Raw genomic sequence first — 14,393 nt, 5'->3', positions numbered from 1 at the left:
CACCCTGTCCATAGACCTTGGAATACCCACACTCACGTGCAGAGCGTAGTGTTTCAAATCTATTGCATTACTCGACATTGTATTCAAGACTGACATAGATACCTTCTTTGCATGGAACTCCCTGCAGGACACCACCGCTGGTGTCCGCTGAGATGGCTTTAAAGTGTATATCGGGGGGGATGTCCATCTCGAGGGAAGCCAGAGTGCTGAAAACCATAAGAAACTACCTCTGTAGATTAGAATCTAAGCTCTCGAAAACGACAGCACGGCAACAACAGATACGGCCAAACTTGCACTGATTATTTAGGAACTCAAGGTCTTCGAGTCACATGCTGCTAGGGAGGTACGATTCTTTAGTCGCCTGCTGGCTGCTAGGAGATATGGGAAGGGTGAGAGACCAGGTAAGATGCTGACGAAACTAACCAGAGCAGAGTGGGGGCAGGCCCAGGTCACGTCCATCAAGGATGCACATGGTGTTCCACAATGGTCAGACCAGCAAATCCATAAGATCTTCTCTGATTTCTACACTGACCTTTACACCTCGCCCCTGGAACATGGTGAACAGCATATGAGAGACCTCCTGGATCAGATTCCCACTAGTTATCTCCCCCTCGACTAGGGACCAATTTCCCCAATTCTCCTAGAGGAGATCGTTAAAGCCATATCGGACCTACCGAAAAGTAGAGCTCCGGGCCCTGATGGCCTTAGCCCGAATTCTATCAAGAGCACGTAGCCATCTTGGGACGAATCCCTCCGTTGCTCTGTCTCCTCCCCCCCCCTCCCATCCTGGCAGGTCCGCCTCTCACAATATCCGGCGGCTTTTCAATGTGATGGCTGGAATCGACCAGGACTCGAGTGCTGTTGCTGTCACATTGGATGCCCAGAAAGCATTTGATATGGTCTCGTGGAAATACGTGTGGCTTGTTCTGGAGACAATGGGGATTGACCCAAACATGATTGAATACATTCAATTACTATACATTGACCTGGTCGCCAGGGTCCGGGTCAACTCACTAACCTCTTCATTATTTACGCTTTTTAGGGGCACCCGTTAGGGATGCCCATTCTCGCTCATTTTATTTGCGCTTGTAATAGAGCCCATGCGGACTATGTCAGGGAGCGTCATACTCGTAGAGGGATACGGTTAAAGGACACCCCCAAGATTATTTCTCTTTATGCAGACAATGTACTGCTATACATCAGCGACCCCGTCACCCACCTAGGCACCTTCTCGGGGTTCACAATCAATTACTCTAAGTCCGAGATTTTCCTGCTCACTGAGGCCACCCAACAACCTGCCTCGGAGTATCCGCTCCCCTGGTCCCCCGGAGGTATTAGATATCTAGGTGTCCGTATGTCCCTGTCCAAGGCTACTTTGCTGACTGATAATTACCTTGCAGTGGCACAGCATGCCGAGTCGAAGATGGCACAGTGTCGCTCTCTCCCACTCTCACTCGCTGGGAAGCTCTCCCTCATCAAAATGGTTCTGGTTCCCGAATTCCTCTACATCTTCAGTAATGTGTACCCATTTGGCCGGGAAGCAATGCTTCACGAAACTACACAAATCATGTGTGCAGTTTCTATTGCATGCCGGGTCGGTCTGTAAGAAATGGGCAGATATGATGCTTCCATATGATGGAGGGGGTTTTACAGCTCCGGAACTTGCGCAGTACTGGGTGGCCTCCCAGGCCCAATACGCCACTTACTGGTACCAGAGTCCCACCATCCGTCCTCATGTTAAGCTGGAGTCCCTGGCAGGTGCAGCTGCCGATATCATGACATTGGTATTCCAGCGTGACTATGTGCCGATTCCTCTTCTGACCCTCTAGTGGCCACCCTGTTCGCCTGGGACCGCCTCCTGCACACAACCCCTGAGTCCTGCCCCTACTATAAATGGCTCCCCATCTGGGGGTTCCCCGGGCTGGATCCTACGCACAATGCAGCGCTGGCTCAGCACTGGGGTGCTCTAGGCTATAAGGCACTGACTGACTTATTATTTTTTTCCCTGATGGGAAATTTATCAGCCCCGCAGACATGGAAGCCGGGTCACTGCAGTTCTGCACTGGAGACGTTGCAATACCATATGCTTCATGCCGCCTTTCGGGCCATGTGGCCTACATTCCCTGATGAACACCCCCACTCTCTTCCCCCCCCCCCCCTCCCGACACCCTGGAGATCGCCTACATAGCCAACTCGAGTGGTGCCTGTGGGGTTGTCTCTTAGCTTTACAAAATACAATTGGCAGCAACCCCCTCCAAGCCCCCCAAGGTGTGCATTGAATGGGCAGATGAGCTTGGACTTGAGATCTCCGACCCCCTATGGAAGATGTGTTCGCACAACACATCCTTCAACTCTCGTCACCGAGTCATGCAGTATAAATGACTGAATAGACTATACTATACACCCCTCAGAATGTCAAAATTTGCTCACACTGCCACACACACACCTGTGCCCGCTGCAAAGCTGAAGGTGCTGATGACTTACACATGTTCTGGTCATGTCACAAGTTGAGTGGGTTCTGGGATGGGGTCTTGAAGCCAATCTCTGATATAACTGATACAGTGATTGATCCTGACCCACTGGGAGTCTTGTTTGGGGTTTGGAATACTGACGTCACTAGGAGTATTGTAAAATTCTTGAACATCAGCTGCATGATTGACAAGAAATGTGTACTCCAATCTTGTAAAAGCCCTTCCCCACCGACCTATCAGAAATGGCTCTGTCAACTCACCTGGTCCCGGACTTGTGAAGAAGAGTACCTAATTATGCTTCCTATTCACTCTCCCAAGAATATTTGGTCCGCTTTTAATAGTTGTCTTATCAACCTGGCTGAAAATATATCCGACAATGGTTCTATCCCGGCTCCACAGAATTAATCTATAACGCGGTGTTACTACAACATTGACTGTGCCTCTCCCTCCTATCAATGTTGCCTCCCGTTTATTGATATGTAGTGCTATGAGTGTATTCAATGTATGTTTTGCCCTGACGTGTCTGTATGTTGTAAACCTCTCCCAACAAAAATAAATGTTTAAAAAAAAAAATTTTAAAAAGAAGAAAAAAAGAAATGAAACACTGTGCTATAGATTTGAGACTCTTGAGATGCGGAGGTGGCGGCAGCGCAATAGTCCCCAGCTCACATGGGATCCTGCACCCTCCTGAGATGCCTCTACAAGCATCTGGAGCAATCGAGCAAGCCCATTGCCATCATTCTCACTGGGCATGTGTAATCAAAGTTGCTCTTTTAAAATATAGTCCAAAAACCAACCCCACTTTACACAGAATACTCTATTACAGTACTGCACTGTGTAAGACTCTCGTTAATCAGCATTGACCACATATGTGGCCACCAATCTTCTCGTAAGGGCCCTGGTTGTCCTCCAGCAGGCCGTGCTTGCATTTTTTAGCGAGAAGGAGCATCAGTTTCAATATAGCTACCATTGTGTGGAATGTAAGCCCCATTTCCTCTGAACATGCTGAAAAGACGAACCTCAGGTTCTAGCAGGATTAGGGCCCCCGCCATTAAGTGTAGTGTGTAACACTTCAATCCAGTACCTATTTAGCATGAAGCAGGACCACCAGACCTGCAGCTAAGTACCAGCTCCTCCACACCCACACCTGAAAAGCCTGTTCTCCCCATATGTTGTTCACTCTATCAGAAGTAAGATAGGTCGCCATAAACTTAAAGCTCTTCTTTGCATTCAATACGCTGGTGGTTGCTATATGCAAACCCCTCCATGCCTCCTGCCAACAGCCAAATGTGTGCCCATCTCTCCATGCCAGGCCTGTGCTAAGGAGGTGTGATACATCTGATGATATCACTTCTTTCCTGGTGGTGACCTCTCTCCATGTGGACAGGGAATGACATCCGCTACCTGATCCTGACCCTGAAGGCAGCTATACAAGGGAGGATCACATGGGGGAGGCAAACCCCAAGGGAAGGACATGATCTAATTGGATGAAACATGGTATCCCCCTTTTTCTTTTGAGGATACCACACCCATTCCCCTGCCTTAATTGCATATTGACATGCCTTCCCTCACCCACATAAGATTACGGAAAATGATTCCCATACTCTGTAAACAAGTCATTAAAACATGACTTGCCTTTCAAAACTACTGGAAACACTTTTCCAGACTTTTCATACAAGTCATCAAGAACAGATCTCCTTTTTTTCTAAATGCGGAAATACTGAGACGATGAAAATGAGCTGAGTAATGAAGATCAATGGAGGCCAAGAGCACAAGCTGCGCTCTAGCTTTTGCAGGAAAAGGCGAGCTGCTGGGAGATTTAAACCAGCGGACCAGCTGACAGATGCTGGCTGGAGAACTCTAGTCCTCTATCGACTGAGAGACTGCAGTGTTGGTGCAAGGTCCGTGGAGCCAACCGGCTCACGAAAGAAGGAGGTGAGCTGACAGCAGGAAACTGAACGCCGCAAGGAGACCAGAAGCAGACAAGAAGCTTCAGAACGTTTGCAGGTACCGAAAGGCAGTCTCACCTGAACCCTCAGTCGCCGAATGAAAGAAGGGGAGCCGCGAGAGGCACATCAATCGGCCATGAAGCGGAGGTGGTGAGAGGGAACGGAACGGCGAAGAGCTGCAAGCTTGCCACCGGAGAAACTATACAAGCCATCAAGTGACGGTGGGTCTATCCCAGGAAAGCTAGGACACCAGGGCGTATTGGCAACACTCTTGAAAGCAAATAACATTGAATGAAGTGTATGTGGAACAGCGAACAAGTGAATATTACTTGGAGACAGAACGAAGGAAATGTAAGACTGTGAAGTTTGTAAGTGTTTGCTGTACACATATAATAGAAAATCCCTGGCAGGATTGTATACCAGGCAGATTCAAGACGGAACATAAGAGACTCAAGTTTCTAAGTGTGTGCAGTGCACATATGAGAAAAGCCCAGATTCCAGTCACAAGAATGTGCATATGAGAAAAGCCCTGGCAAGAGTACCAGGCAGATGCAGGCTGCAAAAGTAGTCCCATAAGAAAGTCCTTGTAAGGAAGCATATCGGGCAAGGTCAAATTGAAAGTGTGTAAAATACATCGCTTAAGGATGTCCTGCTAAGATACAGTGGGACTGGCAAAGGGCGGAGTTAACATACCAAAGAGGAGAGAAAACCTGGCCGGACAGTACACCAGGTATCCTACCAAGATACAGACGAACAGCCAATTTGTTTTTTATGCCAATTGTTTTTTTGATCAAGAGAAACCTGATATTCTTGATAGTATAAAACAGTGGAGAGAAATCCAGCAGAAGGGAACAACCCTCTGGAACTCTATCCTTCTGTAACTTTTGTGTTGGATTTAAGCTTTTTTTTTTTTTTTACATTTGTACACTACTCAAGACAAGACCTATTTTTCCTTTTCACCAAGTACATTTTTAGAATGTGCGTGCCAAAATAGTTCTTTGGACACAGACCTTTTTGCTTTGGAAAGCTTGACATTGGACCGGCCCATAGTTTTTTTTTTTTTAGGGACACAGGGGCATTTTCCAACGCCCTTTTTATTTGCAATAAAGGTTTACTGCCAAATCCATAAGTGCTTGTCGGTGTCTCATTCCTAGTTCTTCACAGATGGTCGGGCATGGTTTTGCATGGGTTTGCACTGTACAGCGGCAAGCGTACAGATGCGACATTAGACCATGGAAGAGGGGGAGATAACAATCACTCTCCAACTCTGTAAGTGGCCTTCGTGCGGGGTCCAGTGCCTTCATTGCCAGTAGTGAAGCCTCTCCCTCTCGTCCATCACAAAGGTAGCTTTGCATGACTCAAATTATCTTATTTGCCCCTTCTCATAAAGATTGGCTAGGGATTCACACCTGTCTGCTCTTCTGACCGAGAATGCCTCCCCCTCGTAGGCTGGGTGAAATTCTGTGTTGTAGTGTATAGGATTAATGGGTGAACAAAAGGAGGACAGAGCTATTTGCAGTTGGAAATTTGTACTGTGAATGCTGGAAATACTTTTTGGAGGGCCAGGGCCTCCTAGTCCTTGTCCTATCACTTCTCTGTGTTTTCTTTGTTTTCTGCCACTGAGATCCAGCCTGAACCTCTGGCAGTGCAGCTCTTCATGTTTTCCTTTTGATGAAATCCCCCCATCGGATACCCTTATAGCACTCATGGGTGGGGGTACACTCTTATGTGTGTTTTTGGGCACCTGTATGTTGCCCACAGAGCAGGGTATGGGCTGGTGGCAGCTACATGCGGACTTGCTAGTGGCTCCGAGTGGACTCACTTTTTGCGACACCCAGGCTCTGCCATAGGAATCCATGGATCTCTGCAGGAAGGCAAGATGGCCCCTGTGGCCTCTTAATTTCTGTTGCCTTTTACCTTGTTTTCCAAGTCCTGGGAAGCCCTGACTGTCCCTTCCTCATTATTGGCTGTTGCGTGGGAATACCATATGTAGCTCTGGGGCTCCCTCCTGTCAGACTGACAGGAGCCTTCTCAGGGGCTGTGTTGTGGGTTCACCCTAGGGGTGGTACCTGCTTGAATGGAGTCTGAAGTGAACTCACATTCTGTTGTGTCTTATTTCTGTGTGTGACACAATGACTGAGACTGCCCTGACTGAAACTGACATGAATGCAGTGTAGAGTCCTGAAAGGCTGGGTGCTTACCCCAATCCACATTCTTTCGTATTGGTGTCTAAATTGGAGTGAATGGCCTGAATGCCTGTGAGCCTGATTGGCTGCCTGCCTGCATGAATGCCCTTTTGCGTGATCGGTTAACTGGGACTGGCTCAGCCTGAGTGAATGGGAACCAATGTGTAGAAGTGGGGACCTCTCACTCAACAATTTGTTCAGAAGCTGAAGCCAGAAGAAGCTGTTCCTTGAAGCCCAGTCTGCTGCTGCATTTTTTTCATGTAATCCAAAAGCTGCTGTGTTCTTCCAAGAACTGATCTAGAGAGGACCTACAAAGGAGTCCTCTTTCCCAAGCTACGAGGGATCATCGTACAACCTGCTACTCTTTATCTGAAGTGCCCTGGAAGCTAGTCCTGTGTGCCTGCAGTCTGGAGAAGGGGTCTTTGTGAGTCCTGAAGATGAGTGCCCGGATATCTTGAGTTGAAGTCCATTGGTGCACCCAGGGTCCAGACGTGCATTTCGTGACTGCTGGAAGCGTTTCTGTCTCCCGCCCAGAAAAGGGGGTACCCTGGCATAGCTGGACACCCGTAGGTGCAAGAGTTCCAAATTGCCGAAGAACATTTCAAAGGACATTTTTGCCATCATCACTAACCACCTTTTCCCGCCGGAGAGAGTCCAGGGTCGTGGACTGCAGAGGAAAGTCTGCCGGTGTATAGGTGGGAGGCCAAATCTAACCTTCATGTCCACCAAAGACCCTCCGCATGACGTCAAAGAAACGACAGATGTGCCTCACTTCTAGGCCCATCACCATAAACTGCAATGTATCGCAGGTGTGAGAAACGCTATTCACTCTGACAACCTTTCAGACCATACCCAATCGACTTGGACGATATGGAAATGATATTGATCGAGCAAGTCGACTGACTGCAAAGCCAGAAATCTATGACGTCATCACTGACCTAAAGATGTAGCCTCATTAGACATAATTATCTATTCATCCATCATGAACCTACGCAAAAATGCGCTCTTTTATTGCATTTAGGCATGAAGCACATTCTCATGACCCATGTTGATAAGAGGACAGTTCATATATTTAGCTTGCATATGCTTGACTGCTATTAACATGGAGAAGCTATAGGCAGAGATATAGAAGCTATAGGTCTGAAAGAGATGGAAGGGGCGATACTGGCTTCGAGCACATGGAAAGGCAGACCCGATCGCTGCAGCTAGAGGAGAGCAGAAACAAGGCACTCGGGCCAAGGGCAAGTGGAGGTGGAAATATTCCAGTTACCAAGAAAATATGCCACCTGGAGAAAGTCAGGCTAAAATCCTCATTATTACAGGCGAGCGGGCTTCATTTTGTGGTCTCAACACACGTGACCCAGCTGAACTGAACAATGCCCATTCAACCAAGGTAGACTTGGCGAGCCATTCCCATCGAACCAAGGGAGAAGAAGCTACAAGTGTTGCGGCTGAATGTTCAACTGAATGCACTCGCACAGGCTTAGGTGATCAGAGAATGGCAACATTAGGGAACACTTTGCACCTCCATGTTCATTCTTATAGCCTTGATAAGGTACACTCAGTCTGTTAACTGTCCAGGGTCCATGGGATGGGAGGACACACTCTGACCAATCCAGATTCATTTTTCACAGGAGGGATAATTTGTTGTAAGGGCCAATGGTCTCTCTGCGGCCTTGCAGCATTGTAGCTTGATACCAGTAGGGGCGGTCTTAGGAGGAGCTTCTAGACCTGGAAATCCAATCGTAGCGCTAATCTATAGATTATATGTAACTTGCTCAAACTAACCAATTGGGTTGGAACCTGAATTTGTGACATCAAATCGGGATAGAACCGAGTGACACCTGCTTAGCTCTGGAGAATACCTGTTTATGTGGTGTGATCCCTGTCATTTTGTTTGCTAATAAAAGACCGTAACTTCGGCACATGGCTGAGTCTTCGATGTTGTGGCAGGGAGTTTTTGATGGGCCCCAAGTGTTCGCTGATAATTGAGGTGACAGCTAGAGTCCTCCGGCCACCTTTTACAGGTGGTTTTCCCACCACCAGAAGCTAACAAAGATGTCCCGAGGGTCCAGACTTGGTGATGGTCCGAGGTCCACTCCAGTGGTCGAGTCCAGGTCACCAGAAGCCGTCCAGACGTCTGTGCTACCACTGCAGCAACGAAGAACCGAAAGTCGGATATCCGCATAAATCTGAAACCTGACACCAAAAGTGACCTATGCACCTGTCTCCACCAGAAGTCATCGAAGGTTCCCATGGGTCTTACATGGGTCTTACACTTGTATGCCAAGCCTTTAAGGAGCCCACAGCAAGTTTCATCTTCCCAGGACTTCTACAGCGAAAGAAATCGTCAACCAACGGAGAGCACTGAGAAGAGCAAAACTGCTGCAGTTCAGAAAGACTTGGGTTAAATTTTTCTTTTTGGGCTCAGCATCCCAGTGGCTCCTTCCAAGGGGGTCCATCCTCTGAGGCAATCGTCGAGTGAAACTGAGAAACTCTGCCACTTCTTCTGCCACGGCACCAAAGGTACTGTGAATGAGCAAGAGCATCTTATAGCCTCAGGAGTCATCCAAGGGTCTCAGATTCGTCTTGGATACTGTTCTCCTGGGGCCTCTCAGGTACCTTGGGGTGGTAGAACCTTTAAGAAGAAAAGGTTATTGAACATTATTGGACTCGGCTGTAAAAGACAGGATAAGTTACTCACTAACGTTTCCATTGCAGGTTGCCCAGGTGGGGGTCCTCATACAGAATTGTGTATCTAGTATAAAGTAAGCATTCTGCCACTGTTCCTCGCTAACCTGCCTTCTTCCCAAATCTATGCTGTTACGGCTCACTTAAGAACTCGCATGCCTATTTAGAAATGTCTGCATTTATTACTGAATTGAAGTCTTGTGTGGTTCCACAGAGTGTATATATTTGTCATTCTTTTTCCCAACGCGTAGTTTGGTTGCTTTGACAACCGCTCCGGTTCCCTGATCACACGGCTCCAGCCAGCATTCTTGCCGCAGGCGCCAATGAGGGATGACATAAAGCAATGTCTCCGCTCTCCCATACCTCGTTTTGAAGCTACCAGATTTTGGCACTTCAAGCCCTCTGCTTACAGCAGCACGTCCCGGGCCACTCACAATGAGATGTACTACTTGATGTTCCTTACAGCCTGATACTCGTGACACTGGCATCCTCGCTTACAGACCCTTTTGCTGGTCCTACGCAATTCAGGTTTCAGTTTGCCTGACTGACATTTGACAACTCTAACTGGATTTTATGAGCATCTCTAGCCCTCTTGCATTGATACACACGAGACTGAGTGTCCACTTCCGTTTCACTCATTACCATCCAGCCCCGTTCAGAGCTGCACCCGTTTTGATCACCTATCAGTGGGTCCTGCTATCTACTGCCCTGATGAAGGCGGAGTACTTTCCTCTAATGCGAAGAGTATCGTTCCGTTGAAATTTGAACCGCCGAAATGCATTGTTTCCCAGAGGGGACACTAGGTCCTCCACAGAACACTGTGCCAACCAGGATCTTTTTCTTTATTTGATACTACCAATGGACATGGATGCTTTTTCTGCATAGCTCCTGTTGCCAATTATCCTGTTCCCCCTGATGCGTTATCCCAACACACATTAAGATTTGATTTTGGGATTCCCTCACAATTGTATAACAAAACTGGTTACTTGCTTTACCTGTGTAATTTCAGCAGGAACACAGTCATTATCAATATAATTGTTTTTTCAATTCAAAATTTATAAATGTATACCTTCTCTGTTTTGGTTCAAATTGTACACCAAAGTGACAAACAACTAATTTATGTTAATGCTCAGATTTGATTCATGTTTCACTTGGTTTAAATTGAACTTCAAAGTGACTAACTACCAATTTATGCTAATGCTTAGATTTGATTTGTTTTTCTTTTATGCACTGTTCTTCGTTTTTTTTTATTGTCTGAAGGACTTTATACCTAATATTTGTATGTGCCAATTATATTATTGATTACATATGTTCTTACATGTTGGATTTTACCATGCTCTTTACTTTCTTGACATAAGTTTCATTTCGATTCCAACAATTCTTCTAGTTTCTTTTGAAGGAGTGTCTGAATACACACCAAGGCATGCAACCTCTATAACCTGAATAGTTACATGGGTTTGGACCAAGTGAATGACTTTAATTCATTTTCAGTTCACATTGGCCAACCTCTGACGTACCAGGACCTTTGCTTTGTTGTTTATATTGAACATTATGGGACTGGGCTGTAAAAGACAGGATAAGTTACTCACTAACGTTTCCATTGCAGGTTGCCCAGGTGGGGGTCCTCTTACAGAATTGTGTATCTTGTCTAAAGAAAGCATTCTACCACTGTTCCTCGCTAACCTGCCTTCTTCCCAAATCTATGCTGTTACAGCTCACTTAAGAACTCGCATGCCTATTTAGAAATGTCTGCATGTATTACTGAATTGAAGTCTTGTGTGGTTCCACAGAGTGTATATATTTGTCATTCTTTGAGTAAGTATTGCCAAAGTACCAAGTGTTATTATTTAAGTGTGTGTGTGTGTGTATATATATATATATATATATATCTTTATTTTATGTAAAGAAGTTGTGTTATCACCTAACAATGTGTGGACATTCCTTTGTGGGGCTCGGGGTCTTGCTGTACTTAAGAACCAGCCTGCATCACCTCCTGAAAGCTTGAACCTGGCTGCTCCTCCATGGCTACCAAATTCAGTGCCTTGGCTGGGGTGCTCTGTGCCTTTACTCTACCATATAGGGGGCAGAAGTACAGATGCCCTCTCCAATCTTTACACGTACATACCCAGGGGCCTATCTTTACGAGGGAGACATGGCATATATCGTAGAGGCCCACCCACCACCTCCTCCAGGCACTGCTTTTCTTTAGTAGAATGGGTATCCGCACAGTCATGTAGTACCCTCACTTGTGCTGCCTTATGGTATTTCTTAATGCGAGGAAGTGCCAGACCCAAGCTGTCTGTATTTTTGAAGAGGGTAGCTCTAGCGACTTTGGACCTCCCCTTTAGCCAAATGAAATGGCTGATGTCCTGCTGCAATTGCTTAAGGGTTCCCTGGGAGGAATACATATCGGGAGGGCCTGAAAACTATAACGCAATCGCGGGAGAACGATCATCCTTATTGAAGCAATTCTCAGATTAGGGAGATTGCCTTTGTGCTCAAGGTATGCAGGTCTGCTTGGATTGCCGTGACTTACTGAGGGTAGTTGGTCTAGAACTTGTCAATCGTATGCCCAAATATTCCAGCGATTTATCGCCCGAGCGAAAGGGGGCCCTCTGTTATGCTTTCTATTACCGGGTGATCCATGTCAGAGCTTAACTTTCATCTAGATTGACCTTGAATCCTGAGGCCTTACAAAACTTCTCTGAGTTGCACAAGTGGTGGAATCGAGGTTTCAACCTCTGTTAGCAACTAGATAATGCCATTGGTGAATAGTGCAGCTTTATGAACTCTGTTTTGGTAGTTTATACCCCTAATTGCTTCACTTGCCTGATTCTGTACGCTAAGGGGTCTACCATCAGGGCAAACCTAGGTGAGAAGGAGCAACCTTGCCTGGTCCCCCTGGAGAGGGAGAAACCCTGAGAAAGGAATACACCAGCGGCTGCCCTCGCCCTAGGTGGGTAATAAAGCGTGAAGACCTCCCTGATAATAATGTCTCCTCAATGACATCTGCTCAGGACTCAGCGCCATTCCACCCAATCAAACGCCTTCTCCGTAATGCCCACCAGTATGACTGGAAACCTGTTATTAATTTCTACCAAATGGTTGCTTCTTTGTATCAAAATTCTAGGTGTATATTTTCTTTGCTCCATAAAACGGATCTAATTTGTCCCTTTCGAACCACAAAATTTTGATTTAATTTATCTGTAAACTTCCTCTAATGCCTCACGCTGCGACGTATGTCTCTATTTCCATGGGCAGTTTTTAGGGGTGTGTGGAGGGGTCATGTCATTGTTTTTGAGTTGGATGCAACGATTGTGGGGGCATACGTCGGAGGGGGAAGTGGAGCACCTAAAATGCAAGGGAAGGCTGCTGTTTGCCCAGTGTCATTTCTAGCGATTTGACTTGGCGAGTTCAGTGCGGAACGAATGTCGAATGCTTTGTAGTTTCAGTGCTACCTTCCCAGATGGAGGAAGTGTACGGCAAAAGAAGGTGGGTTTTGAGAAATTTAATGAACCTCTTTCATTTGCCTTCTTTCCATATGTCCCAACTCATACTTGTAGATAGTGCAGAGATCAAAGTTCAGTACATGTTGCCATTGTTTACTGTTGCAGTGGACAAAAACCTTCCACGCATCCAGGTGCTAAAAAGTTACCTTGACTTTCTTATGAAGGTTTTCACCTCAAGGCATCACTTAACTGTCTCATCACACACCATGTCATTTTTTTAAATGTACTTGTGCATCGTATCTACACAAATATTATTATTGTAGCTGTGTTCTACATATCTAATTTACACTATGCCCCACCTTTCCTTTCAGGTTATTAATGGGTTTGGAATTTTCTCTGCTGGTATGGTGGACTGCTAAAGTAGGACATGAAGGCGAGTTCCCCATCTATTACTATATTGTTGTGTTCCTGAGTTATGCCTTTCATCAGGTAACACATTTTATGTTTCTATTTTAACAAAACAAGTGATTTTCTCTCTATCCCTTTGAATGGTTTTTAGCTCTTCCTTTGGTGCAAAATTATATTCTGGTGCATTACCAGATTAAGAATAGTGTATTAATGTACATGTTATAATTTGACTTATTTTATATTAGATATCCAATGGAATTTACCTTTTTGGAATGCAGGATTTCATTAGCAATCTAGAAACCTACAGATCTGAAAATTAAATGCATAGTGCTTTTGTATCTCAAAATGACAATGTTTTTTCACTCTTAGCCGACATTTTGTGAATATTGACTTTCTTCATGGCACATATACTACTTTTTGGTTTTTACGTTATGAAGGGGGTCTCTGCCACTTATTCCACACTGCCTTCAGTTTAAACTTAAACAATCGGTCTCATTTTACAGCTGATTCTTCAACCTTAAAAATGTTGGTTTAAAATAAAACTTGCTCCTTTCAACAAAACTCCTGCTGCACTTTGTCAGGAACCCGCCCGATTCCGTATTGGCTAAGTAACAGGCTGTGACTTGAACAAAAGCAGCACTCTTATGGCAATGTTCCTACATTGGCACATGGAGTGAATTTGTGCATGTTATTAATTAACCTTAATCCGGCATTAAGAAAAATCCCTCAATTTCGTTCGCATCATGTAGCAGCGTGCAGCCAGTCTGCCCCTAGCCTCACCCTGCCAGTCCTTCTCTGCACGATGGACTCAATGGAGACCTCAGTGTGCCTTTTTGTACTCTTTATTTCTCCTTTTTCTTTTTCCTCGGCCTGCGTGTGCTGGCACAAGCAGATGGTTGCTGTGGACCTGCACTGACTCTGCCTCGAGTGTCTGAGTCGAAACATCAGTTGGCTGGCTGCTGGTGCTGCAACTTTCTTTGTGTGTCCTCTTGCTAGTCTGTTGCAGCAGCGGTAGGAGCGTTTCCCCCCAGGCTGCCTCCTCATCATCTATAGGACTTCTTCAAAGCAAAAAGGCGGCGAGAGGTAAGAACTCTTCCTCCCTTTACAGAATCCTAGCAGGGTGGATTCTTCCAAGAGTTTCCCCATCAGGGAGGCATCCCTGATGGGTAGTTTTTCCTTCCGGACCGTGAAGAAGATCCTTATGTTGGAAATTTGTAAGAGAACACAGGGGGCTTGGGG

General features: G+C 46.0%; 1 protein-coding gene across 1 annotated transcript in view; it reads left to right on the top strand.

The window, feature by feature from the left end:
* The window catches only part of SLC33A1 (solute carrier family 33 member 1), a 283,255-nt gene that overhangs the window by 184,737 nt on the left and 84,125 nt on the right, over positions 1 to 14,393 (top strand). Inside the window, exon 5 of the mRNA XM_069618428.1 lies at positions 13,118 to 13,235. Coding sequence (XP_069474529.1) covers positions 13,118 to 13,235 — 118 coding nt within the window. The remainder of the gene's footprint in view (positions 1 to 13,117; positions 13,236 to 14,393) is intronic.

This window comes from Ambystoma mexicanum, chromosome 10 (assembly GCF_040938575.1).
Source record: "Ambystoma mexicanum isolate Mex_15411 chromosome 10, UKY_AmexF1_1, whole genome shotgun sequence".
Taxonomy (NCBI): domain Eukaryota; kingdom Metazoa; phylum Chordata; class Amphibia; order Caudata; family Ambystomatidae; genus Ambystoma; species Ambystoma mexicanum.
Note: the sequence above shows the minus strand (reverse complement) of the source record. Positions and strands in the feature narration are given on the sequence as shown.